The sequence below is a fragment of the Hyla sarda genome, chromosome 6, assembly GCF_029499605.1.
Source record: "Hyla sarda isolate aHylSar1 chromosome 6, aHylSar1.hap1, whole genome shotgun sequence".
Classification (NCBI taxonomy): domain Eukaryota; kingdom Metazoa; phylum Chordata; class Amphibia; order Anura; family Hylidae; genus Hyla; species Hyla sarda.
In genome coordinates, this window is record NC_079194.1 from 6,029,862 (window position 1) to 6,054,276 (window position 24,415).

At 47.0% G+C, this 24,415-nt stretch overlaps 1 protein-coding gene across 5 annotated transcripts in view; it reads left to right on the forward strand.

Annotated features, from left to right (window-relative positions):
* Nucleotides 1–24,415, forward strand: part of ABCA4 (ATP binding cassette subfamily A member 4) — a 319,079-nt gene that overhangs the window by 74,864 nt on the left and 219,800 nt on the right. For 3 of the 5 annotated variants that reach the window (XM_056523119.1, XM_056523115.1, XM_056523117.1), the window contains 4 exons: nt 17,346–17,435; nt 17,710–17,950; nt 20,327–20,466; nt 23,241–23,357. In XM_056523119.1, the coding sequence (XP_056379094.1) occupies nt 17,346–17,435; nt 17,710–17,950; nt 20,327–20,466; nt 23,241–23,357 (588 nt within the window). Of the gene's footprint in view, nt 1–10,313; nt 10,427–10,699; nt 10,814–17,345; nt 17,436–17,709; nt 17,951–20,326; nt 20,467–23,240; nt 23,358–24,415 lie in introns of those variants that run through there. The other 2 variants (XM_056523118.1, XM_056523116.1) reach the window with 2 other exon arrangements.

Below are 24,415 nucleotides of genomic sequence, written 5' to 3' on the forward strand. Positions count from 1 at the left end.
ACTAGTATTTCCTGTTTTACTTTTCTTTTTTTGACTACAAATCCCACAATTCCATTTTCCTCCCTCCCACACATCAGCCACCCCACCCATTGAAACATAAATGAGCTGCATCCATTCAAAAGACCTGTGGTTTTCAATCAGGGTGCCTCCAGCTGTTGCATTTGTTGCAGATTGATCTCTCTCCCACCAAGCGATCGCTCCACCCATTGAAGCAGACAGGCTCCCCGTCATCAGCTGACTAGTGATGTCAGGTCTCGGCCGCATTGCAACCCGGGAAAAATCTGAGACAACAGTCATTTTGTATGCTGGTAAAAATAAATATTGGAGTTAAAATCACATAAGAATTGTGGGAAAACCGTCACACACAGGTACAGACAGTATATTATGGACTAGACTAACTTTACAGCCTCTGTAGCATAGACAAATAAAACAAAATCCTGGAATACCCCTTTAAATGGGCACTGTCATTAAAGGGGTACTCCAAAGGATAGGGGATAAGATGCCTGATCACGGGGGGTCCCGCCGCTGGGGACCCCCGTGATCTTCCACACCGCACCCCGTTAGAATCAGCCCCCGGAGCTTGCTCACTCCGGGTCTGATTACTGGCGATCACGGGGACGGAGCATAGTGACGTCACATGGGGGCGGAGCTGTGACATCACTATGCTCCGTCCCCATGATCCCCAGTAATCAGATCCGGAGCGAGGCTATGGAGGGGGCGTGACCCCCCGCGATCAGGCATCTTATCCTTTGGATAGGGGATAAGATGTCTTAGTGCCAGAGTACCCCTTTAAATCTAATTTTTGCTAATGCACTCCTTATGGTAAATAAAAAAATCTTTCTAATGTACTTAGTTTAAAAAAAATGTCGTTTTCTTCAATTTATTTGTGTTTAAAATAGCTGCCACTAGGTGTCTCCCTACTTGTTCAGAGCACATTACCCCCCCCCCCCCCCCCATCTCTTGCACAGACTTTGGACTCCTGCTCGCCTGGCAGAAGTCCAAACACAGGAAATGCAGAGGGAGATGTGTGCAGCCTTAGCCAATCATAGCTCATCTTACACTGAACTGCTCTGGGCTGTGTGTAGCAGAGTGAGGGAAGAAGTTCTCACCTGTATGGATTCAGATGATCTCACGCCTGCTTGGGAACTCCCCTTCCCAGTCTGTGAATCTCACTGAGACTGAGCAGAAAAAACAGAGTAATATCAAGGTAGAAATTTTTTTTTTTTAAATTAAAATAAAGGCCGGGGGTGGTTTTTCGTGATGGGGGCAGTGACCTGAGAGGATTATAACATTTAAGAAGATCATGAGAGGTACTCTTTAAAGGGGTATTTCAGCCCCTAAAACGTATCCCCTATCTACGGGGTCATTGTCTGAATTATGTTACTATGTCAGATCTCTGGGACCCCCGGGACATCCAGATCTTCAGAACAGAACTCCGACTCTCCGCTTCATGGAGTGGTGGGTCGGCACGTGTTCTGTGCATTGTCTATGGGAGCTCTGAAAATACCAGAGCACTGTACTCGAGAATCTTTAACGACCCACGACTCCAGTGGTCTTCGACCTGTGGACCTCCAAAAGTTTTTTCCTGGATAACCCCTGTGCTGGAATTCCCCTTAAAGGGGTACTCCCTTGGAAAACTTTTTTTTTTAAATCAACTGGTGCCAGAAAGTTAAAGGGGTAGTCCAGTGGTGAAAAACGTATCCCCTATCCCAAGGAGAGGGGATAAGTATGAGATTGCGGGGGGTCCGACCGCTGGGGCCCCCTGCGATCTCTCTGTACGGGGGCCAGGCTCTCCGGCCAGATAGCGGGTGTCGACCTCCGCACGAAGCGGCGGCCGACACGCCCCCTCAATACATCTCTATGGCAGAGCCGGAGATTGCCGAAGGCAGAGCCTGGCCCCCGTACAGAGAGATCGCAGGGGGCCCCAGTGGTCGGACCCCCCGCGATCTCAAACTTATCCCCTCTCCTTGGGATAGGGGATACGTTTTTCACCACTGGACTACCCCTTTAACTTTCTGGCACCAGCTGATTTAAAAAAAAAAAGTTTTCCAAGGGAGTACCCCTTTAAGGGGAATTCCAGCACAGGGGTTATCCAGGAAAAAACTTTTTTTTATATTTATACATATATATCAACTGGCTCCAGAAAGTTAAACAGATTTGTAAATTACTTCTATTAAAAAATCTTAATCCTTTCAGTACTTTTTAGGGGCTGTATACTACAGAGGAAATGCTTTACTTTTTAGATTTCTCTGATGTCACGACCACAGTGCTCTCTGCTGATCTCTGCTGTCCATTTTAGGAAGGAGAAAATCCCCATAGCATACATATGCTGTTCTGGACAGTTCCTAAAATGGACAGCACTGTGGTCGTGACATCAGAGAAATCTAAAAAGTAAAGCATTTCCTCTGTAGTATACAGCCCCTAAAAAGTACTGGAAGGATTAAGATTTTTTAATAGAAGTAATTTACAAATTTGTTTAACTTTCTGGCACCAGTTGATTTAAAAAAAAAAAAAAGTTTTCCACGGGAGTACCCCTTTAAATACTTGTAAAGTTTGGTCAGTATTGTTTGGCTAAAAGACAAAACCAGTAGTGGGATCTAACCTCCATATTATACGACTACTACCTTGCGGCCCAATGACACATGCAGAGGTAATCCAATATCCAACAAAATAACCCTGAGGGGTTAAAAGAGACCTCTACATTGCATGTGTCACACATATATGAAAACGTAACTTTCATTTGTGAACAAATTACTATATCCCGTATATACTCGAGTATAAGCCGAGTTTTTCAGCACGATTATTCGTCCCCCTCGGCTTATACTTGAGTGAAGAAAAAAAATTGCAGGCATACTGGTGGGGGTGGCGAGGGGCATGGGCCAGGCCGTCCATCGCACCCAACTACGCTGCAGCGACCGTCCGAATTCCAGTGGGGAGGGTGAGCCAGTCCGGGCCATCCATCTTGACCGGGAGGCCCTCTTCACTGATCCGGGCCAGCCCAGGACTAGTGACACTGCATTGACGCAGCCGCACAGGGACGTCCCTCCGCAGTGTCATCAATGCAGCGTCACTAGTACAGGGCAGGCCCGTAGCGGAGAAGAGGGCCTCCCGGTCAAGATGGACAGCCTGGACCGGCTCAACTCTCCCCTTGGAATTCGGACGGTCCCCACAGCTTAGATGGGCGACGATGGATGGCTGCTAGGGAAGGACCAACAGAGCTACAACTGGGGAAGTGAGTAGATAAGTGAGAGGGGGGTATGCATGATGACGAAGGTCTAGATGATGACAGGGGGGGGATAATGGGGGTCTGGATGATAACAGAGGGTCGGGATGGTGACGGTGGGGGGGGATGATGGATGACAGGGGGGATGAGGGGGGTCTATATGATGACAGGGGGGATGAGGGGGGGTCTAGATGATGACAGGGGGGGTGAGGGGGGTCTGGATGATGACAGAGGGGGATGAGGGGGGTCTGGATGATGACAGGGGGGAATGAGGGGGGTCTGGATGATGACAGGGGGGGATGAGGGGGGAGGTCTGGATGATGACGGGGGATGAGGGGGGTCTGGATGATGACAGGGGGGATGAGGGGGGTCTGGATGATGACAGGGGGGATGAGGGGGGTCTGGATGATGACAGGGGGGGATAATGGGGGTCTGGATGATAACAGAGGGTCGGGATGGTGACGGTGGGGGGGGGGATGATGGATGACAGGGGGAGGGGGGGATGATGTATTTTCCACCCTAGGCTTATACTTGAGTCAATATGTTTTTCCCAGGTTTTTGGGGTGAAATTAGAGGCCTCGGCTTATATTCGGGTCGGCTTATACTCAAGTATATATGGTAAGTGAGGAACACACGTATTTAAAGACACAGCTCGCCTGTAGTCATGAGCATCAGTAAGTATAAAGGTTATGAATGGGACGACCCAGTCTAGTGGGTCTGTAGGGTTGGGCTCAATAAGTCTCAAGTTGGTCTATGTGGTCCTGAGATTTGGGGCTCTGGGGTTCCCCTAAGGTACTCCCCAGAATGAAGACCACAGTGTTCTCTCTTGTTCGGCCACTTATATATGTGGCAATTGATCCTTGCAGAAAATATTCGGATGTCCCAGCACTCAGCACCTACCGCCTGCTGTGCACCGCAGGTGTGGGCTGTTTTATCCTGGACCTTATTAATTGGCTATTATTCGACATAGAGGACAGTGGAGTTGCTAATTAAAATACAGATCTGTCACACCCCGACATGTTTCGCCACTGAAGTGGCTTTATCAAGGAGACAACTGACAGCGAACATGTGTTCCTCACTTATAGAATAATTTGTTAAAAAATAAAAGTTACATTTTAATATTTGTGTGACACATGCAATATAGAGGTCTCTTTTAACCCCCTCGGGGTTATTTTGTTGCATACTAACCTCCATATGACTCAATAGTAAGCATTGCATCTAGGATATACAATGTAGGGTAACAGTCCTTTCCTGCCTCCGATTGACCCCCCCCCCCCACTGCTGAGCAGCTTAGATGAGGGGGGGGCTAATGAAGACCCCCTAGGACTGTTATATGTAATAGAGCTGACTGATCAGAGTACAATACCTGCAATACAGTTATTTTTTCCAGCCCTCCCTCCGTTCACTATGTCTGCTGTGAGTTTGGTGCCTAATTGGCTGATGAAAGCCTAAAGTGCCAACAGGGCGGTCACCACTGTGCAGTTTAGAGGCGGAGTGCTCAGCTTCATGCCCCATTTGGTGGTGACAAACCCTTAAAGGGGTACTCCCGTGGAAAACTTTTATTTTTTTTAAATCAAATGGTGCCAGAAAGTTAAACTGATTTGTAAATCACTTCTATTAAAAAATCTTAATCCTTCCAGTACTTTTTAGGGTCTGTATACTAAAGAGAAATCCAAAAAAGAAATGCATTTCCTCTGATGTCACGACCACAGTGCTCTTTGCTGACCTCTGCTTTCCATTTTAGGAACTGTCCAGAGCAGCATAAGTTTGCTATGGGGATTTTTTCCTGCTCTGGACAGTTCCTAAAATGGACAGCAGAGGTCAGCAGAGAGCACTGTGGTCAGGACATCACAGGAAATGCATTTCTTTTTTGGATTTCTCTTTAGTATACAGCCCCTAAAAAGTACTGGAAGGTTTAAGATTTTTTAAAAGAAGTGATTTACAAATCTGTTTAACTTTCTGGCACCAATTGATTTAAAAAAAAAAAAGTTTTCCACGGGAGTACCCCTTTAATCATCGATAGACTGGTAACTGTGGTCACCACTGTTGTTCATGGGCTGTGAACCCGGGCACTCTCCTTTATAAAACCTGAGTTTTGTGCCTACCCTATTGTCAGTCTAGTCCCTCATTAGCATAATTGAATGGGTGGGCCCTGGTCCTACAATTCAGTGTGAAGGTGACGAGATCCTTGTACTACTTATCCTTGCTTACTCAAGGCACAGCAGGACAAGGCACAGGCTTGACTGAAGACAGGACTGGAAACAATGTAACCTATTAGTTGGAGGTGTACTGAGCATGCTCAGTAAAAATAACGTCCAATATAATAACGGGCATTAACGGGTGTATTTACTAACGTCCGTCGGCCATAGACTTCAATGTTAAAAATAACGTCCGTTAATTTACCCGTTTCTTGTGACGGTAGAAAAATTAGTGCATGTCCCGTTATTTCTCCCATCGCAATTAACGTCCGTTAGTCATGACGAGCTACAACGGGTGATAACGGGTAAACAAAAAAAAACCATTGACTTCAATGGGGTTGTTTAACGGGCTTTAATAATTATTTTTAAACGTACGTTTATTAACGGGTGAACGCAGCTTTACATGAATTCTACCTAGTTTCACCACCTCTGTATCCTCAGGAAGAGAAATGTGATAGGGGCTGAGGGACTGACATGGGCACTTGGCTAGGCTCGCGAATTCTCCAGGAGAGGAGGGCGGACTTGGGACAGGAGGCTGCATTCATTGGTCAGGAGTCCACTTGTGACTAGATCGATCATTAAAGGGGTACTCCGGCCGAAGAATTCTTATCCCCTATCCAAACAATAGGGGATAAAACGTCTGATAGCGGGGGTCCCGCCACTGGGGACCCCTGCAATCTCTCATGCAGCCCCCACCTGTCTCAGCTGCACCCAGCGCTGGAGGCTCCATGTCTGAAGCCTCATACCACGGGGCCGGAGTATTGTGACGTCACGACTCCGCCCCCTTGTGATGTCGCGCCCCAGCGGCGGGGGTCCCGCGATCAGACATCTATCCCCTATCGTTTGAATAGGGGATAAGATGCCTTAGGGCCGGTGTACCCCTTTAAGCTGTACAGTTCAATGTAATACATGAAAAGACATTAACCCTCTTTATTTTGTGCATGTTTAGACTTGTGGTGCTGTGAAAACCACAGGGGTGTTAAGAGAAATACCTTATCACTTCGTGACGCCAGGGCACAGTTATCCTATACACGGTCTGCGGTTGCAGAAAGCTTCTCCTGGGCCAGACACTGACTTGAAAGACTTGTAGATTGATCCTGGTAGCTAGGGTTCTATCAAGATCCCGTAGCTTTCTCCGCCAGTGCATGAACTTTCCCCGTGCGGGTGATCTTTGCAGAATAGCCGGATAAAGTATATTTCATCTGGGCCTTCCCTTAGAGCACGCAACACACCTTATACCTTTACCATACTTGCTCTGCTCACATCTCTAGGCTAAACTGCACTGGGGTAACTCCTCCCCCCACTACACTATATGGGCAAAAATTTAGGTGTTCCCATTGGCAGGCAGGGTCACATGGGGTTTACACTGCTCTCTCTTAAGGGTACAGTAACACATAAATAAAATACATAGGCATAACAGCAACAAAAGACTTATAAAAATATATTAATTCATAATAAAGTGCAAAACATAATTAATGTGGCAAGAAGTCCTTCAGTGGGCCCAACACCGGAACAACTGCCCGAAGCCACAGGACAGCCTTCGGTGCTGGGACACCACAGTGCAAGACAGGAAAAGACATTTTATGCAAAAAATACACTTTGGATTATTTATGCTCGGCCACCTGACTTGTCTTGAGTAGCAGCTGGAGATGCTGTTGTGGTGACCACGGGGGGGGGGGGGGGGGGGGGGGGGGCAGTGTTGCAGTGAGTGGTGAGTTCGGTTGGTATTAACCCCTGGGGCAAGATGTTGTTGACCCTTTGTGTTCGTGACGCCAGAATGTGGTTGTTTTGGTGTTGTTTTGGTGTTGCTGTTATTGTGACGTCACGGCCCCGCCCCCGTGTGATGTCACACTCCGCCCCCTCAATGCAAGCCTATGGGAGGGGGCGTGACGCCCCCTCCCATAGGCTTGCATTGAGGGGGCAGAGCTTGTCGTCACACGGGGGCTGGGCCGTGACGTCACAATGCTCCGGCCCCCGTGATCACCAGTCATCAGACCCGGAGTGAACCAGGGGTGCTACGTGCAAGATCACTGGGGTCCCCAGCGGCGTGACCCACACGATCAGGCATCTTATCCCCTATCCTTTGGATAGGGGATAAGATGTCTTAACGCCGGAGTACCCCTTTGAAGGGGTACTACCGTGCTGACAACTTATCCCCTCTCTAAAGAATAGGGGATAAGTTGCCTGATCGCGCGGGGTCCCACCCCTGGGGACCCCCGCGATCTCGCACGCAGCACCCCGTTACAATCAGTCCCTGGAGCGAACATCGCTCCGCGTCTGATGACTGCCGATCACGGGGCCCGAGTATCGTGACGTCACGGCTCCGCCCCCATGTGACGTCACGCTCCGCCCCCCTCAATGTAAGTCTATAGCAGGGGGCGAGACAGCTGTCTCGCCCCTGCCATAGACTTGCATTGAGGGTGGCGTAGCGTGATGTCACACGGGGGCAGAGCTGTGACGTCACGATCACCAGCCCCATCATCAGACCTGGCCTGATGAGAGCGGGCTGCTGCTGCTGTGAGATCGCAGGGGTCCCCAGAGGCGGGACCACCGCGATCAGGCATCTTATTCCCTATCCTTTGTATAGGGGATGAGATGTCTTAGTGCCGGAGTACCCCTTTAAGGACTGTACAGAACCATGTTCTGTACCGGGACACCACACTGTACTGGGTCACCAAACAGGACGAGGAAAAGAAAGCGTCAGAATGTCGATTGGGATGAGGTCATAATACACGAATATGAAGCAGGGATTGTAGGTTCACAGCATTGTACAGAGTCCTGTGAGGGGACACTGGGAAATAATAGTTCCTTGGAGAAAACTCATTGTTCCTTAAGTCACTTGGAATAGTTTATCTTCAGGAAGAAAAGTTACTCATAAGTTTGGTATCTGAAGGAAGTGCACGGAGGAGCGCGCCAAAGACAATATTAGGATTTGCAATTTGATTTTGTTTGCGGGAACAAACATGGAAGTAATGAGCAGTAAACGACATTTACGAGGTGTCCAAAGGCCAAACTTATAGGTGCGCGTGGAGCCCTCTCCCATTAGGCCATTACATTACAATTCGCGCCTCCAAAGCAAAGAACCGTCATCAGAATCTAAAAATTGTATCTGTGCTCAGACCGGATCCTAGTGACTACATTCAGGTAATTTTCCAAGTGTATCTGAGTTTTGGTTTAGACTATAAATTGTGGTGTACGGCACTTTTCAGTCTTACCCAAAATTCGGACATATTCTGAAAAAGGACCCGAACATAATTACTAGGTGACTACGTTCAAGTCGTTGAATTGAATGGTGCCCATGTTAATCCGAGCACAAATACGTAGCTACGTCAGCAGCCGATTTTAAGATGCTGCTGATTTATCCGTGCCTTAGAGGCACGAATGGTGCTGGGGGCGGGTCTGGATAGAATCAGGCTTCTTCCCCCTCTGGCAGCTAACAATATAGTGTCTTATTATTTCAAGAAAAGGAGCATTCTAAACTATACTGCCATATAACTGCAGAGACTCTGCTCCTTCCTCCTCTGGCAGCTGACAGTATAGTTTCCTTCTTACTTCCCTTGTAGAAGGAGTCTTCTCATCTATTCTGTCATGTTACTGTGGATACTCTGCTTCTGCCTCTTCTGGCAGCTGACAGTATAGTTTCCTTCTTACTTCCCTTGCAGAAGGAGTCTTCTCATCTATTCTACCATGTTACTGCAGACACTCTGCTCCTTCCTCCTCTGGCAGCTGACAGTATAGTTTCCTTCTTACTTCCCTTGCAGAAGGAGTCTTCTCATCTATTCTACCATGTTACTGCAGACACTCTGCTCCTTCCTCCTCTGGCAGCTGACAGTATAGTTTCCTTCTTACTTCCCTTGCAGAAGGAGTCTTCTCATCTATTCACCATGTTACTGCAGACACTCTGCTCCTTCCTCCTCTGGCAGCTGACAGTATAGTTTCCTTCTTACTTCCCTTGCAGAAGGAGTCTTCTCATCGATTCTACCATGTTACTGCAGACACTCTGCTCCTTCCTTCTCTGGCAGCTGGCAATATAGTATCTTCCTATTTCTACAGAATGAGCATTCTCAGCTATATTGCCATGTTACTGAAGAGACTCTGCTCCTTCCTCCTCTGGCAGCTCCTCCTCTGACAGTATAGTTCTCTTCTTACTACCCCTGCAGAAGAAGACTTCTCAACTATACTACCAAGTTACTGCAAAGGTTCTGCTCCTTCCTTCTCTGGCAGCAGTCAATATAGAACCTTCTTATTTTCCCTACAGAGTCTTCTCATCTGTTTTGCCATGTTTCCCTACAATTTTCTTCCCACCATATTTACTAAGGTTTCCTTACATTTTGCTTTTTTTTTTTTTTAACACGTTCTAATCTGTCGGGTTTTCCGCAGCTCAAATCCACCACATTATCTGTGGAAACCTTAGTAAATATATAGGGTTTTTGTAAAAATGTCGGGAACACTACCCTTTTCTGTGACCACGCCCCTTTCCCTGACAGACACGCCCCCTTTTTTTTATAGATTTGGCGGGTTTTTCAGTTCTGGCACAGACAGAATTCTGGCGAAAAATTCAGGCGCAGACAGAATTTCTGGCACAATGCGCCAGATTCTGGCACGCAACCTGACAAAACATGGCGGGTTTACAATAGTAAATCAGGGCCTAGGGCCCTGATTTACTATTGTAAACCCGACGTGTTTTGTCGGGTTGTGTGCCAGAATCTGGCGTATTGTGCCAGAAATTCTGTCTGCGCCAGAAATGAAAAACCCCACCAACTCTCCATTTTACTGAGAAAACCTGAAAAAGGGGTGTGCCTGTCAGGGGAACGGGGGCGTGGTCCCAGAAAAGGGGCGTGGTCCCGACATTTTTACAAAAACCCCACATATTTACTAAGGTTTCCCACAGAAAATGTGGTGGATTTAAGCCGAGGAAAACCCGACAGATCAGAGCGGGTGTAAGAAAAAGGAAAATGTAGGGAAAAGTGGAAAAACCCACAAAGAAACCTACACAACACTCTTAGTAAATAAGCGCCATAGTGTGCAATGCTGAATAGTCCATACCGCCATATAGTGCTCAAGAGTGGTGGAATAACAATCCATACATAAAGTAATCTCATAACAAGAGGAATAATACCGCATAGAGACACAATGGGAGAGATTTACCAAGACCTGTTTAGAGGAAAAGTTGCCCAGTTGCCCATAGCAACCAATCAGATCGCTGCTTTCATTTTTGAAAAGGCCTGTGAATAATGAAAGCAGCGATCTGATTGGTTGCTATGGGAAACTGGGCAACTTTTCCTCTGGACAGGTTTGGATAAATCTCCCTTAATGTTGTAGCGCCCCCTTCAGGACGAAGCTTTGGGATCCTGCATGTTGTGTAACCTCAGTGTACGGTGTAATTCATCTGGTAAATATTCAGGGAACGTTCCTCTTAGTTTTACTCTGTTTGCTTTCAGCGTTGCTCAATATTGAATAATATTTGCGCGGTGCCAACACGGCGAAAGAGGCCTCATTGTTTGCGGGTATAAAGAGGCTGATTATATGTGGCTGCGGCGCTCAGACAGCTCGGAGGCAATGGCTTCCTTCAGATTACAGCTCCGGGGCACCACACGCGTGGAGCCGTAACTCGGATGTAATGTCAGACGAGGTTTGTCCATAACGGAGGAGCGCGGGATAGGATTTATTTTAAGGGCGTCTGTCCTGAGGACACCTACAGGGAAGGTGTGAATGGTTCTATGAATATGAATGAAGAAGCAAGAAGCAGGTGGAGTCATGTGATTCCAGCACTCGGCATAATCCTACATAGGACCATCTGCTGTAAACACGCTCTTTAGGAGACTGGGAAAGCTTGGTGGCACGCATAATGCGTGCCACCCAGCTTTCCCAGTCTCCTGAAGCCCCCAGCAGTTATAGGCTGCTCGTCCTCCCTGCACTTCTAACTGCAGTAGTGCTGCCATGCCCTCCCCCTGCCCCCCACACTGATGTCTTCTCTCCTCCTCATTCTTCTCTCAGCCCGCAATAAATCTTCTCTCCTGTCCCCGCCCGTCTCCCTGCCACCGCACTGATTTCTTCTCTCCCCTTCATCTTCTCTCCCCCTCATTCTTCTCTCAGCCTGCAATAAATCTTCTCTCCCTGCCCCAATTTCCTTGTCTTCACACTAACTATTCTCTGCTCCTGCCTGCTAGACAGTTAAATCATACTTTACCATGACTGTGGTTCGACAGCACTTCTAACTGCAGTAGTGCTGCCATGCCCTCCTCCTGTCCCCCACACTGATGTCTTCTCTCCCACCTCATTCTTCTCTCATCCCGCAATAAATCTCTAACTTCCCTGCCCCGTCTCCCTGTCCCCACACTAACTATTCTCTGCCCCCTGCCTGCTAGACAGTTAAATCATACTTTACCATGACTGTGGTTCGGCAGCACGTCTAACTGCAGTAGTGCTGTGTGTGTCAAGAGTCAACTCGAAAATATTATTCTCGATGCTGAGAGGGGGAAATACCTTATAAAACATAACTTTTAATGTAGTACTCTAAAATACACCACACCATGTGATAAAGAAAAAGTGCTCTAACTCTAATACAACACAAAAAGCAGTTACCACATATTATGTGGATTTATAGTCAAGAATGCATAACTATTGCCAGATGTCACCCAACGCGTTTCTGCCACTTCGTGGCTTCCTCAGGGGAGATGTATACAATATGCAATAGATAATGATACTGCTATATGATAAAATATCAGTAGAATATAAAACGAACGGTGTAGTTTAATTCATAGGGAAACACCCAATACACAGTGTATATCCCTTAATTGCTTTAGCTTAATTAATAGGGAAACACCCGATACATAGTGTATATCCCTATTGCCATAGTGTGGCTCTCATTACAGGAGGTAGAATCATCCTTCAGGGCAACTTGTAAATAAAACATAAACATAGAGAGATTTCATGCAATGTCAGGCTGCTGCTTCCAAAGCCGGCAGGATATTGTCATGTATCAAAAGAGGCATGGACTCAAGGGACAGGGACATAATACTCCCCCTTTATAAATCATTGGTACGGCCTCACCTGGAATATGCTGCTCAGTTTTGGGCACCTGTCCATAAAAGGGACACTGTGGAGCTGGAAAGGGTGCAGAGACGCGCGACTAAACTAATATGGGGCATGGAACATCTTAGCTATGAGGAGCGATTAAAGGAGTTACAATTGTTTAGTCTTGAGAAGAGACGTTAAAGGGGGGATATGATAAACGTATATAAGTATATTAATGGCCCATACAAAAAATATGGAGAAAAACTGTTCCAGGTTAAACCCCCCCCAGAGGACGAGGGGGCACTCCCTCCGTCTGGAGAAGAAAAAGTTTAGTCTAAAGGGGCGACACGCCTTCTTTACCAAGAGGACTGTGAACTTATGGAACGGTCTACCTCAGGAACTGGTCACAGCAGGAACAATTAACAGCTTTAAAACAGGATTAGATACATTCCTGGAACAAAATAAGATTAATGCTTATGAAGAAATATAAAATCTCATCCCTTCCCCAATATCGCGCCGCGCCCCTACCCCTTAATTCCCTGGTTGAACTTGATGGACATATGTCTTTTTTCGACCGTACTAACTATGTAACTATGTAACTATGTAATATGTCATCAACAATTCCATAGTTACTGGCCGTTTATAGTATTTGTATAAATACCTAGAGGAAAGACACATATTCACAATTTCCATATGTTTGCCCGGATACCTATAATAAAAATACAGAGTCCCAATTAGTATGGGGGATGCTGGTACCTGCAATGCAAACAGTGCGCGTCGCACCAGTAGTTGTACTCACGCTCCTGTGGCCGCACGTCCAGTTATTGGCTCTCAGATGGATGCGCTATACCCGCGTTGGCGAGGAGCCATCTGTCTCTGACGGCTGCTTAGCGCTCACTGAGACCATGCCGGCGTCTGTCGTCATATCCTGTTTCCGGCCGGCGCCGCATCATCGCGCACCGCCCTCTCTGACAACTACAGAGGGCGGCGCTGGGTCTGACAGCGGCGTCCGTAGTAACGGAAGCAGTGTATATTATAGGGCAATTCGCTTGTTTAAGATGATTATATATGGAAATATAAATGAGCCTGACTAAGTGTTGATGTGCACAACAGAGGATAAATATTAACTAGTTATTGAAATATGAATAGGGCAGTTAATTAAGTAATGGTTATGATGCGTGTGATGAGAAAATTTAAAAGGAGGGGGGGGGGAAGGGAAACAAAAGGCGGGGGTGTAACATGGGATAAGCGCTGCGGAATCTGTAGGCGCTATATAAATAAATAAATAAAAATAAATACCCTTTACTTGGTGAGACAGGTACTGAGTCCCTCGAGGTAAGTTACGCTAGACCCCCTACGTTCCCATTATAGATATATACATACCCCACACTCCATATATACAGCTATATATTATATATAGTGTGTCAAAAATATGGTAGAGAAATGCTCAAGTTCGAGGAGACTTTAGGAAACAATGTTGGAAGAGGATTAGGACCTAAGGAGGAAGATCTAATGGACTATGTAACAGTAAATCTAAAGGGACCAGATTGTATAAAGAAACTAGTGGATCCCTTAGAAAAGAAGCTCTCCCCCCTACATGAAGATGGGGGGATGCCCTGGTAACTGGTGTTGGGGTTGTTGATGTGGCCCTAGGGAGCCTACTCTGGCCCTGCTCTACCAGTGGCCCCTATCCCTAGGCAGAATTGACGCCCTTATAAGGACGGTCCCGCTCTCGTACCTCCTACTTGGCCTAGTCATGATCCCTAGATAATTCTATCTTGGTGATACTAACTCAAGAGGCTCACTAAGGCCTCCTCTAACTACCTAGCCATGATCACCAAATAGGGGGAGAGCAATATTTATAAGAAGCATGCATAACTGAGTTGGTCATTCAGGCCCTCGGGGGCCATAGTTCCCATTTCGGAAATCCATCTACACTCTTTACGTAACAACATCTGATCAAAGTTACCTCCTCTTGTAGGTGGTTTTACTTTTTCAAGTCCAAAAAATTGGATGTTATATTGACAGTCTCTGTGGCATTGGTTCATGTGACGGGCCAGAGAGGTATCACGATCATGTCTAACATCCCCCAGATGCTCAAGAATACGCTTCTTGAATTCTCGAAAGGTCTTGCCTTAGTTGCCTATGTATTTTTTAGAACAGGGACACACTGCCATATAAATGATTCCTTTAGTACTGCAATTTAGGAAGTCTCTAATGATGTATTGTTTTCTTGTGACTTCACATCTAAAGTTTTTAGTTTTTAATATGTATGGGCGGGCTTTACAATGTCCACATGGATGATTTCCTGTAGGTTTGGGGATTCTATCAAGCCATGTCACATGACCCGATGCCACGGGAGTGAGATGGCTATGAGTCACCTTATCTCCTATGTTTTAACCCCTTCTATAGGTGATTTGGGGGAATTCTGAGATGACATTTCTCAAATCAGGGTCCATCTGGAGAATCCCCCAATATTTTTTCAAGACCTCGCGCATTTGTAATGCTCCATTATCGAATGTTGCTATTATTCGCATAGTGGGTGTCATGTTGTCACAAATTTTTGGTGTAAGGAGTGAGTCTCTGGGAGTTTGTAAAGCTTGTTGATAAGCTGATCGTAAGGCATATTGTGGGTAACCTCTATTAATAAATCGTCTCCTCAGGTCCTGTGCCTGCAGTAGTGCTGCCATGCCCTCCTCCTGTCCCCCACACTGATGTCTTCTCTCCCACCTCATTCTTCTCTCAGCCCGCAATAAATCCCTCCCTTCCCTGCCCTGTCTCCCTGTCCCCACACTAACTATTCTATGCCATGTCTACTAGACAGTTAAATCATACTTTACTGTGACTGTGGTCCAGCAGAACTTCTAACTGCAGTAGTGCTGCCATGCCCTCCCCCTGCCCCCCACACTGATGTCTTCTCTCCCCCCTCATTCTTCTCTAAGCCAGCAATAAATCTCTCCCTTCCCTGCCCTGTCTCCCTGCCACCGCACTAACTATTCTCTGCCCTGCCTGCTAGACAGTTAAATCATACTTTACTGTGACTTTGGTCCGGCAGCACTTCTAACTGCAGTAGTGCTGCCATGCCCTCCCTCTGCCCCCCACACTGATGTCTTCTCTCCCCCATCATTCTTCTCTCAGCCCCCAATAAATCTCTCCCTTCCCTGCCCCATCTCCCTGTCCCCGCACTAACTATTCTCTGCCCTGCCTGCTAGACAGTTAAATCATACTTTACAATGACTTTGGTCCGGCAGCACTTCTAACTGCAGTAGTGCTGCCATGCCCTCCCCCTGCCCCCCACACTGATGTCTTCTCTCCCCCCTCATTCTTCTCTAAGCCAGCAATAAATCTCTCCCTTCCCTGCCCTGTCTCCCTGCCACCGCACTAACTATTCTCTGCCCTGCCTGCTAGACAGTTAAATCATACTTTACTGTGACTTTGGTCCGGCAGCACTTCTAACTGCAGTAGTGCTGCCATGCCCTCCCTCTGCCCCCCACACTGATGTCTTCTCTCCCCCCATCATTCTTCTCTCAGCCACCAATAAATCTCTCCCTTCCCTGCCCCATCTCCCTGTCCCCGCACTAACTATTCTCTGCCCTGCCTGCTAGACAGTTAAATCATACTTTACAATGACTTTGGTCCGGCAGCACTTCTAACTGCAGTAGTGCTGCCATGCCCTCCCCCTGCCCCCCACACTGATGTCTTCTCTCCCCCCTCATTCTTCTCTCAGCCCGCAATAAATCTTCTCTCCCTTCCCTGCCCTGTCTCCCTGTCCCCGCACTAACTATTCTCTGCCCTGCCTGCTAGACAGTTAAATCATACTTTACCATGACTTTGGTCCGGCAGCACTTCTAACTGCAGTAGTGCTGCCATGCCCTCCCCCTGCCCCCCACACTGATGTCTTCTCTCCCACCTCATTCTTCTCTCAGCCCGCAATAAATCTTCTCTCCCTTCCCTGCCCTGTCTCCCTGTCCCCGCACTAACTATTCTCTGCCCTGCCTGCTAGACAGTTAAATCATACTTTACCATGACTTTGGTCCGGCAGCACTTCTAACTGCAGTAGTGCTGCCATGCCCTCCCTCTGCCCCCCACACTGATGTCTTCTCTCCCCCCTCATTCTTCTGTCAGCCCGCAATAAATCTTCTCTCCCTTCCTCCACGTCCCCCTGCCACCGCACTGATTTCTTCTCTCCCCCTTCGTCTTCTCCCCACCCCAACCCCATTCTTCTCTCAACCCACAATAAATTCTCTCTCCCTTACCCGCCCGTCTTTCTGCCACCTCACTAACTATTCTCTTCCCCTGCCTGCTAGACAGTTAACTCATACTTTACCATGACTTTGGTCCGGCGGCAATCTCCGCAGTCTGACAGTAAAGCACCTGATTGCATTACTGCAGAGATTGAGAAGTAGACCTATGGCAGAGCTGGAGGGAGATGGGATCCTGACCATGAATCCTGCCGTAAAGCATCTCACTGAATGCTGTTAAAAGCAACTCAGGCAAGAGGGCTGCGCCTATAATAATGTACTAAAAATTCATTTAAAAAAATTACCGTATTCAGAAAATAAAACAAATTAGGAAAAAAAAAACATATTTTAGTATCTGGTGCTAATCAGACAAATAAATCCTGAGAGATACTTTCCCTTTAAATACAGATGGAGGTAAATAAAAAAGAGACGGATGGATTGTTACCTCTGGATACTAAACTTTTCTTATTTTACTGATTTATTGTCTTGATTGTTTATGCTCTCGATTCCTTATTTGTTATAATAATAATTGACAATAATTTATAACAATAATAATTCGTAATATTATTGATATTATTATTTTATTATTATTATTATTATTAATAATAATAAAAATAATAAATCTATATGATTGTTATATGTTTTCTTTATTTATTGTCTCCGCAGCTTCCGACTATCCTCGACAGCCGTTCCCGTGGGGTTGACCTCAGATTCTGGGGAAGAGTCATTTCTAATCTGACGGACTCTCTCAGAGAGGTATGTGGGGAGTTATTGGTATTTTATGACTATTTTATGGGTTTGTGGTTTTCATAACTAATAGTTGTGTCCTCTGTTACACTTTGCAATACAAACCAGCACGTACTTACCTGTCCTTAGTCTTGATCTGGGGGAGGGTAGTTCAGGTGATGGGGTGATAGTAGGTTCGGAGGGTAACATTTCCTCTACCTTGCCTATTATTGTTCTGTATTGATGTAACGATTCAGTTGTTTCTCTACCTCTTCACATGTGGACTTTGGTTTTCTCCTTGTAGTTGGCCCAGAAGCAGAGTATCCAGGACCTTCTGTGGGTCCTGCGTCCTATCGTCCAGGAGGGGGGGCCGACCACCTTCTCGCAGCTCATGACGTCTCTGTCGGACCTCTTCTGTGGTTATCCGGAGGGCGGAGGTTCTAGAGTTTTCTCCTTCAATTGGTATGAAGACAATAACTACAAGGTTTTCCTCGGAGTCAACTCCACCAAGAAGGAATCCTATTACTCATACGACAAGACAACCAGTAGGTGCCCACACCGATCAATGGCGTATGTACCCAACACCCACACATGCCCGCCACATAGCGGGTCAGTGCTCCCATCCTGAATATTCATTATAGCAGAAGAAGCCAAAACAATCTACATCTGAAATGTGTGAACTGCACCTTAAACTTGTCATACACAACAGCTGTTGTTTCCAATACCCCCATACACATGCACACTCAGCTTAAAGGGGTACTCCTGTGGAAAACTTTTTTTTTTTTTAAATCAACTGGTGCCAGAAAGTTAAACAGATTTGTAAATTACTTCTATTAAAAAATCTTAATCCTTCCTGTACTTATTAGCTGCTGAATACTACAGAAGAAATTATTTTCTTTTTGGAACACAGAGCTCTCTGCTGACATCACGACCACAGTGCTCTCTGCTGACATCTCTGTCCATTTTAGGAACTGTCCAGAGTAGGAGAAAATCTCCATAGCAAACATATGCTGCTCTGGACAGTTCCTAAAATGGACAGAGATGTCAGCAGAGAGCACTGTGGTCGTGATGTTAGCAGAGAGCTCTGTGTTCCAAAAAGAAAAGAATTTCCTCTGTAGTATTCAGCAGCTAATAAGTACTGGAAGGATTAAGATTTTTTTAATAGAAGTAATCTACAAATCTGTTTAACTTTCTGGCACCAGTTGATTTAAAATAAAAAAGTTTTCCACCGGAGTACCCCTTTAATCAAGTGTGGATGTGTTCTTAATGGATAGAGGGAGAAACCCACTACCACAAACCGCTGTTCTCCTCCTCCAGTCTCCTCTGTCCTTCTCCTCCGGACCCCTCTGTCCTCCTCCTCCAGACCCCTCTGTCCTCCTCCTCCAGTCTCCTCTGTCCTTCTCCTCCGGACCCCTCTGTCCTCCTCCTCCAGACCCCTCTGTCCTCCTCCTCCAGTCTCCTCTGTCCTCCTCCTCCAGTCTCCTCTGTCCTTCTCCTCCAGACCTCTCTGTCCTCCTCCTCCTCCAGACTCCTCTGTCCTCATCTTCCGGACTCCTCTGTCCTCATCCTCCTCCAGACTCCTCTGTCCTCCTCCTCCAGACTCCTCTGTCCTTCTCCTCCAGACTGCTCTGTCCTCCTCCTCCTCCAGTCTCCTTTGTCCTTCTCCTCCAGACCCCTCTGTCCTCCTCCTCCTCCAGACTCCTCTGTCCTCCTCCTCCAGACTCCTCTGTCCTCCTCCTCCAGATCCCTCTATCCTCCTCCTCCAGACTCCTCTGTCCTCTCCCCCTCCAGACCCCTCTGTACTCCTCCTCCAGACTCCTCTGTCCTCCTCCTCCAGACTCCCCTGTCCTCCTCCTCCAGACCCCTCTGTCCTCCTCCTCCAGACCCCTCTGTCCTCCTCCTCCAGACCCCTCTGTTCTCCTCCTCCACACTCCTCTGTCCTCCTCCAGTCTCCTCTGTCCTCCTCCTCCAAACTCCTCTCTCCTCCTCCACACTCCTCTGTCCTCCTCTTCCTCCAGACTCCTCTGTCCTCCTCCAGACTCCTCTGTCCTTCTCCAGACCCCTCTGTCCTCCTCCTCCAGACTCCTCTGTCCTCCTCCAGACCCCTCTGTCCTCCTTCAGACCCTTCTCTCCTCCTCCAGACTCCTCTGTCCTCCTCCAGACCCCTCTGCCCTTCTCCTCCAGACTCCTCTGTCCTCCTCCTCCAGACTCCTCTGTCCTCCTCCTCCAGACTCCTCTGTCCTCCTCCAGACCCCTCTGCCCTTCTCCTCCAGACTCCTCTGTCCTCCTCCTCCAGACTCCTCTGTCCTCCTCCAGACTCCTCTGTCCTCCTCCAGACTTCTCTGTCCTCCTCCTCCAGACCCCTCTGTCCTCCTCCTCCAGACCCCTCTGTCCTCCTCCTCCAGACCCCTCTGTCCTCCTTCTCCAGACCCCTCTGTCCTCCTCCTCCAGACCCCTCTGTCCTCCTCCTCCAGACTCCTCTGTCCTCCTCCTCCAGACTCCTCTGTCCTCCTCCTCCAGACTCCTCTGTCCTCCTCCAGACCCTTCTCTCCTCCTCCAGACTCCTCTGTCCTCCTCCTCCAGACTCCTCTGTCCTCCTCCTCCAGACTCCTCTGTCCTCCTCCTCCAGTTTGCCCCTGCAGTTTGGATCCAGAAGGAAGGAGAGATATAAGTCTTTCTTTTATATTTCTCGTTCCTTCTGAATAAATTTTTGGCTTTGGCGCAAACACTGCAGAGGTCGTTTTCCCAAAAAAATGCCAGAAAAAACCTGTATGGAAACCGAGCCTCGCGCAGCTTTTATATTTAATGGGGTTTAGGTCACTACAAAATAACTAAATGTCACATGACCACCAATGCGTTATACGGTATATTTGGCGTCCTAGTAACTGATTTATTATTATGTCTGATGTTTAAATCCGCAGCGCCGTTCTGTAACGCCCTGATGCAAGGTCTGGAGTCCAATCCTGCGACAAAGATCGCATGGAGCGCAATGAAGCCTTTACTCATGGGGAAAATCCTTTATACTCCTGATGCCCCAGCAATCCGCGACATTCTGAAGAACGTAAGGCGTCCTTGTGTAGTTCACAGTATTGTCTGTTTACGGGTTTCATATTCCAACCTCTACGAGCGGATTCACATGCGGCAGATTTAACGTAGAAATTTCAGTATTTGTCCCGTTCTTTTGAATGGAATTTGCAGAAAACATATTCTTCTTCCTGAAACCATCCCAGTCAGGCTATGATCACACGGCGGAATTTTCATGGGTAATTCGGTGGAATATTCCTCCGGAAATTATGCTGAAATTTACTGCCCATTGATCTTAATGGAATTGCCATTAAGACAATCCCATTAAAGGGGTACTCCGCTGGGAGCTCGTGACATCATAGCCCCGCCCTCTCATGATGTCATGCCCCGCCCTTTCAATGCAAGTCTATGGGAGGGGGCGTGACAGCTGTCACGCCCCCTCCCATAGACTTGCATTGATGGGGCGGGGCATGACATCATGAGGGGGCTGGGCTATTACGTCACAAGCTCTCGGCGCCAGCTCTAAGCATTCGGAACATTTTGTTTCAAACGATGAGCAACGGAGTACCCCTTTAAGACAGCAGAATTTCCGTGGCAGGCAGTCCACTGCGGAACTTCCGCTTTCCATATTCCGCAAAAATATAAGACCAGTCTTATATTTTGCGTAATCCTATTGAAGTCAATGGTTCTTGAATTTCGTCTGATTTCTTTGCCCAGAGAACACAGAAGTTCTGCAGCAATTCTGGCGGAATTCCCCATATCCATTCAGCTTAGGCTTTGATCACACGGCGGAATGTCCGTGCAGAATTCCACCGGAATATTCCGTACAGACATTCCACTGCAGTCCTATTGATTTTAATGGGACTCTGCTGCATTGTGCACATGGCGGTATTTCCGCGGGAGATGTTTCTGCTGCAAAATCCCGATTCTGGCGTCTGCAGAGACATTAAACGCCGTCATTGTTTCTACGGATTTCGTTCTGAAATACATTGGGGTCTATGAAGATGTTGCATTTCCGAGTGGTTCTAGCGCCCGTTGGATTCTTCAAGTGTGCGGAATGTCCGCACGTGTTTTCCGTGCGGACATTACGCACATTTTGCACCATGTTAGCAACAAGATCTGCCACGCGGGAATCCATTCTAAGGGCTCGTTCACACTACAGAAAAAGCAAGGGAGGCTCCGATTGACTTCAATGGGAATTGAAATGGGAATTTTTGTGAAATTCTAAAGCAGTGTTTTACTTGTACTCTGGACAGTTCCTGACATGGACAGAGGTGTCAGCAGAGAGCACTGTGGTCAGACTGGAAAGAAATACACAACTTCCTCTGTAGTATACAGCAGCTGATAAATACTGGAAGGATTAAGATTTTTTTTAAAGTAATTTACAAATCTGTTTAAAAGGGAACTCCGGTGGAATTATTATTTTTCTTTTTTTAAATCAACTGGTGCCAGAAAGTTAAACAGATTTGTAAATTACTTCTATTAAAAAATCTTTTCCCTTTCAGTACTTTTTAGCAGCTGTATGCTACAGAGGAAATTCTTTTCTTTTAGATTTTAGATTTTTTTTGTCTTGTCCACAGTGCTCTCTGCTGACACCTTTGCCCATGTCAGGAACTGTCCAGAGCAGGAGAAAATCCCCATTGCAAACCTATGCTGCTCCGGACAGTTCCTGACATGGACAGAGGTGTCAGCAGAGAGCACTGTGGACAAGACAAAAAATATATTCAAAAAGAAAATAATTTGCTCTGTAGCATACAGCTGCTAAAAAGTACTGGAAGGGTAAAGATTTTTTTTATAGAAGTCATTTACAAATCTGTTTATCTTTCTGGCACCGGTTGATTAAAAAAAAATATATATGTTTTCCACCAGAGTACCCCTTTAAACTTGTTACATGTTTCTTATAGTTCAATTGAAACGTCCCGATACAGACAATCTCCATCTCCGCAGCCTTAAAGTAACGTGATCAGGAGATGACCTGGAAGTCCCAGGCTTTCCAGGCATGCTGGGAGTTGTAGTTTTGCAACAGCTGGAGGCACATTGGTTGGGAAACACTGCCTTATAGCACTGACCTGCAAGCTGTAACTGTTCAGTTGTTGCAAAACTACAACTTCCAGCATGCCCGGACAGCCGTCGGCTGTCCGGGCATGCTGGAAGTTGTAGTTTTGCAACAGCTTGAGGCACCCTACCTTATAGCACTGACTTGCAACCTGTAACTGTCCTGCTGCCTCCAGCTGTTGCAAAACTACAACTCCCAGAATACCCGGACATCTGAAGCCTGTCCGGGCATGCTGGGTGTTGTAGTTTTGCAACAGCTGGAGGCACATTGGTTGGGAAACACTACCGTATAGCACTGACCTGCAACCTGTCAAGCTGTTGCAAAACTACAACCACTGTGCCTCCAGCTGTTGCAAAACTAAAACTCCCAGCATGCCTGGACAACTGAAGGCTGTCCGGGCATGCTGGGAGTTGTAGTTTTGCAACAGCTGGAGGCACCCTGGTTAGGAAACACTGCCTTATAGCAGTGACTTGCAACCTGTAACTGTTCAGCTGTTGCAAAACTACAACTCCCAGCATGCCGGGACAGCCTTCAGTTGTACAACAGCTATAGGCACCCTGGTTGGGAAACACTGCTCCAGAGTGTGAATGGGCCTCAATATTGGAAATCAGGAGAAGGTGACTTGGATTCCGCCGTCAGACGCTTCTCTATGTGATTTTCCGCCAACGCGGTGAATTATTCAACAGTATCGGAATTAGTATAATCAGGTTAATTAAATCTAAGATATGCAGAAATCCGGCCGTCTTGTCTTTCAGGCGAATGTCACCTTTCGGCAGCTCGAGCGCTTGAGGCAAATGGGCAAAGCCTGGGAAGAAGTGGGTCCTCAGGTGTGGCACTTCATGCAGAGCAGCGTGCAGATGAACATCATCCGGGTGGGTGTAACGCTGCGCTCATACATGTGCTGGGGGCGGCTGAGGTTCATATTAGGATATAATAAAGAGGTTATCCGTGAATTAGAAAAACAGGGGGGCTTTCTTCCACAAACAGCGCCTCTCCTGTCATCAGGTTGTGTGCGGTATTGTAGCTTAGCTATATTGAGGTGGATGGAGTCGAGGTGTAATACCACACACTACCTGAGAATAGAGGTGGAGCTATTAATGGAAGAAAGCATTCACTATAGACTGACCCCTCCTGTTCTGTAGAGATCACTTCTCCGCAGTCTCCTCCTCATCACAGACAGGATTACACTGACAGGTAACACCTATATATAGATAACACAGGATCCACCATTCACTATAGACTGACACCTCCTGTTCTGTAGAGATCACTTCTCCGCAGTCTCCTCCTCATCACAGACAGGATTACACTGACAGGTAACACCTATATATAGATAACACAGGATCCACCATTCACTATAGACTGACACCTCCTGTTCTGTAGAGATCACTTCTCCGCAGTCTCCTCCTCATCATCACAGACAGGATTACACTGACAGGTAACACCTAAATATATAGATAACACAGGATCCACCATTCACTATAGACTGACACCTCCTGTTCTGTAGAGATCACTTCTCAGCAGTCTCCTCATCATCACAGACAGGATTACACTGACAGGTAAGACCTATATATAGATAACACAGGATCCACCATTCACTATAGACTGACACCTCCTGTTCTGTAGAGATCACTTCTCAGCAGTCTCCTCCTTATCATCACAGACAGGATTACACTGACGGGTAGCACCTATATATAGATAACACAGGATCCACCATTCACTATAGACTGACACCTCCTGTTCTGTAGAGATCACTTCACAGCAGTCTCCTCCTCATCATCACAGACAGGATTATACTGACAGGTAACACCTATATATAGATAACACAGGATCCACCATTCACTATAGACTGACACCTCCTGTTCTGTAGAGATCACTTCACAGCAGTCTCCTCCTCATCATCACAGACAGGATTATACTGACAGGTAACACC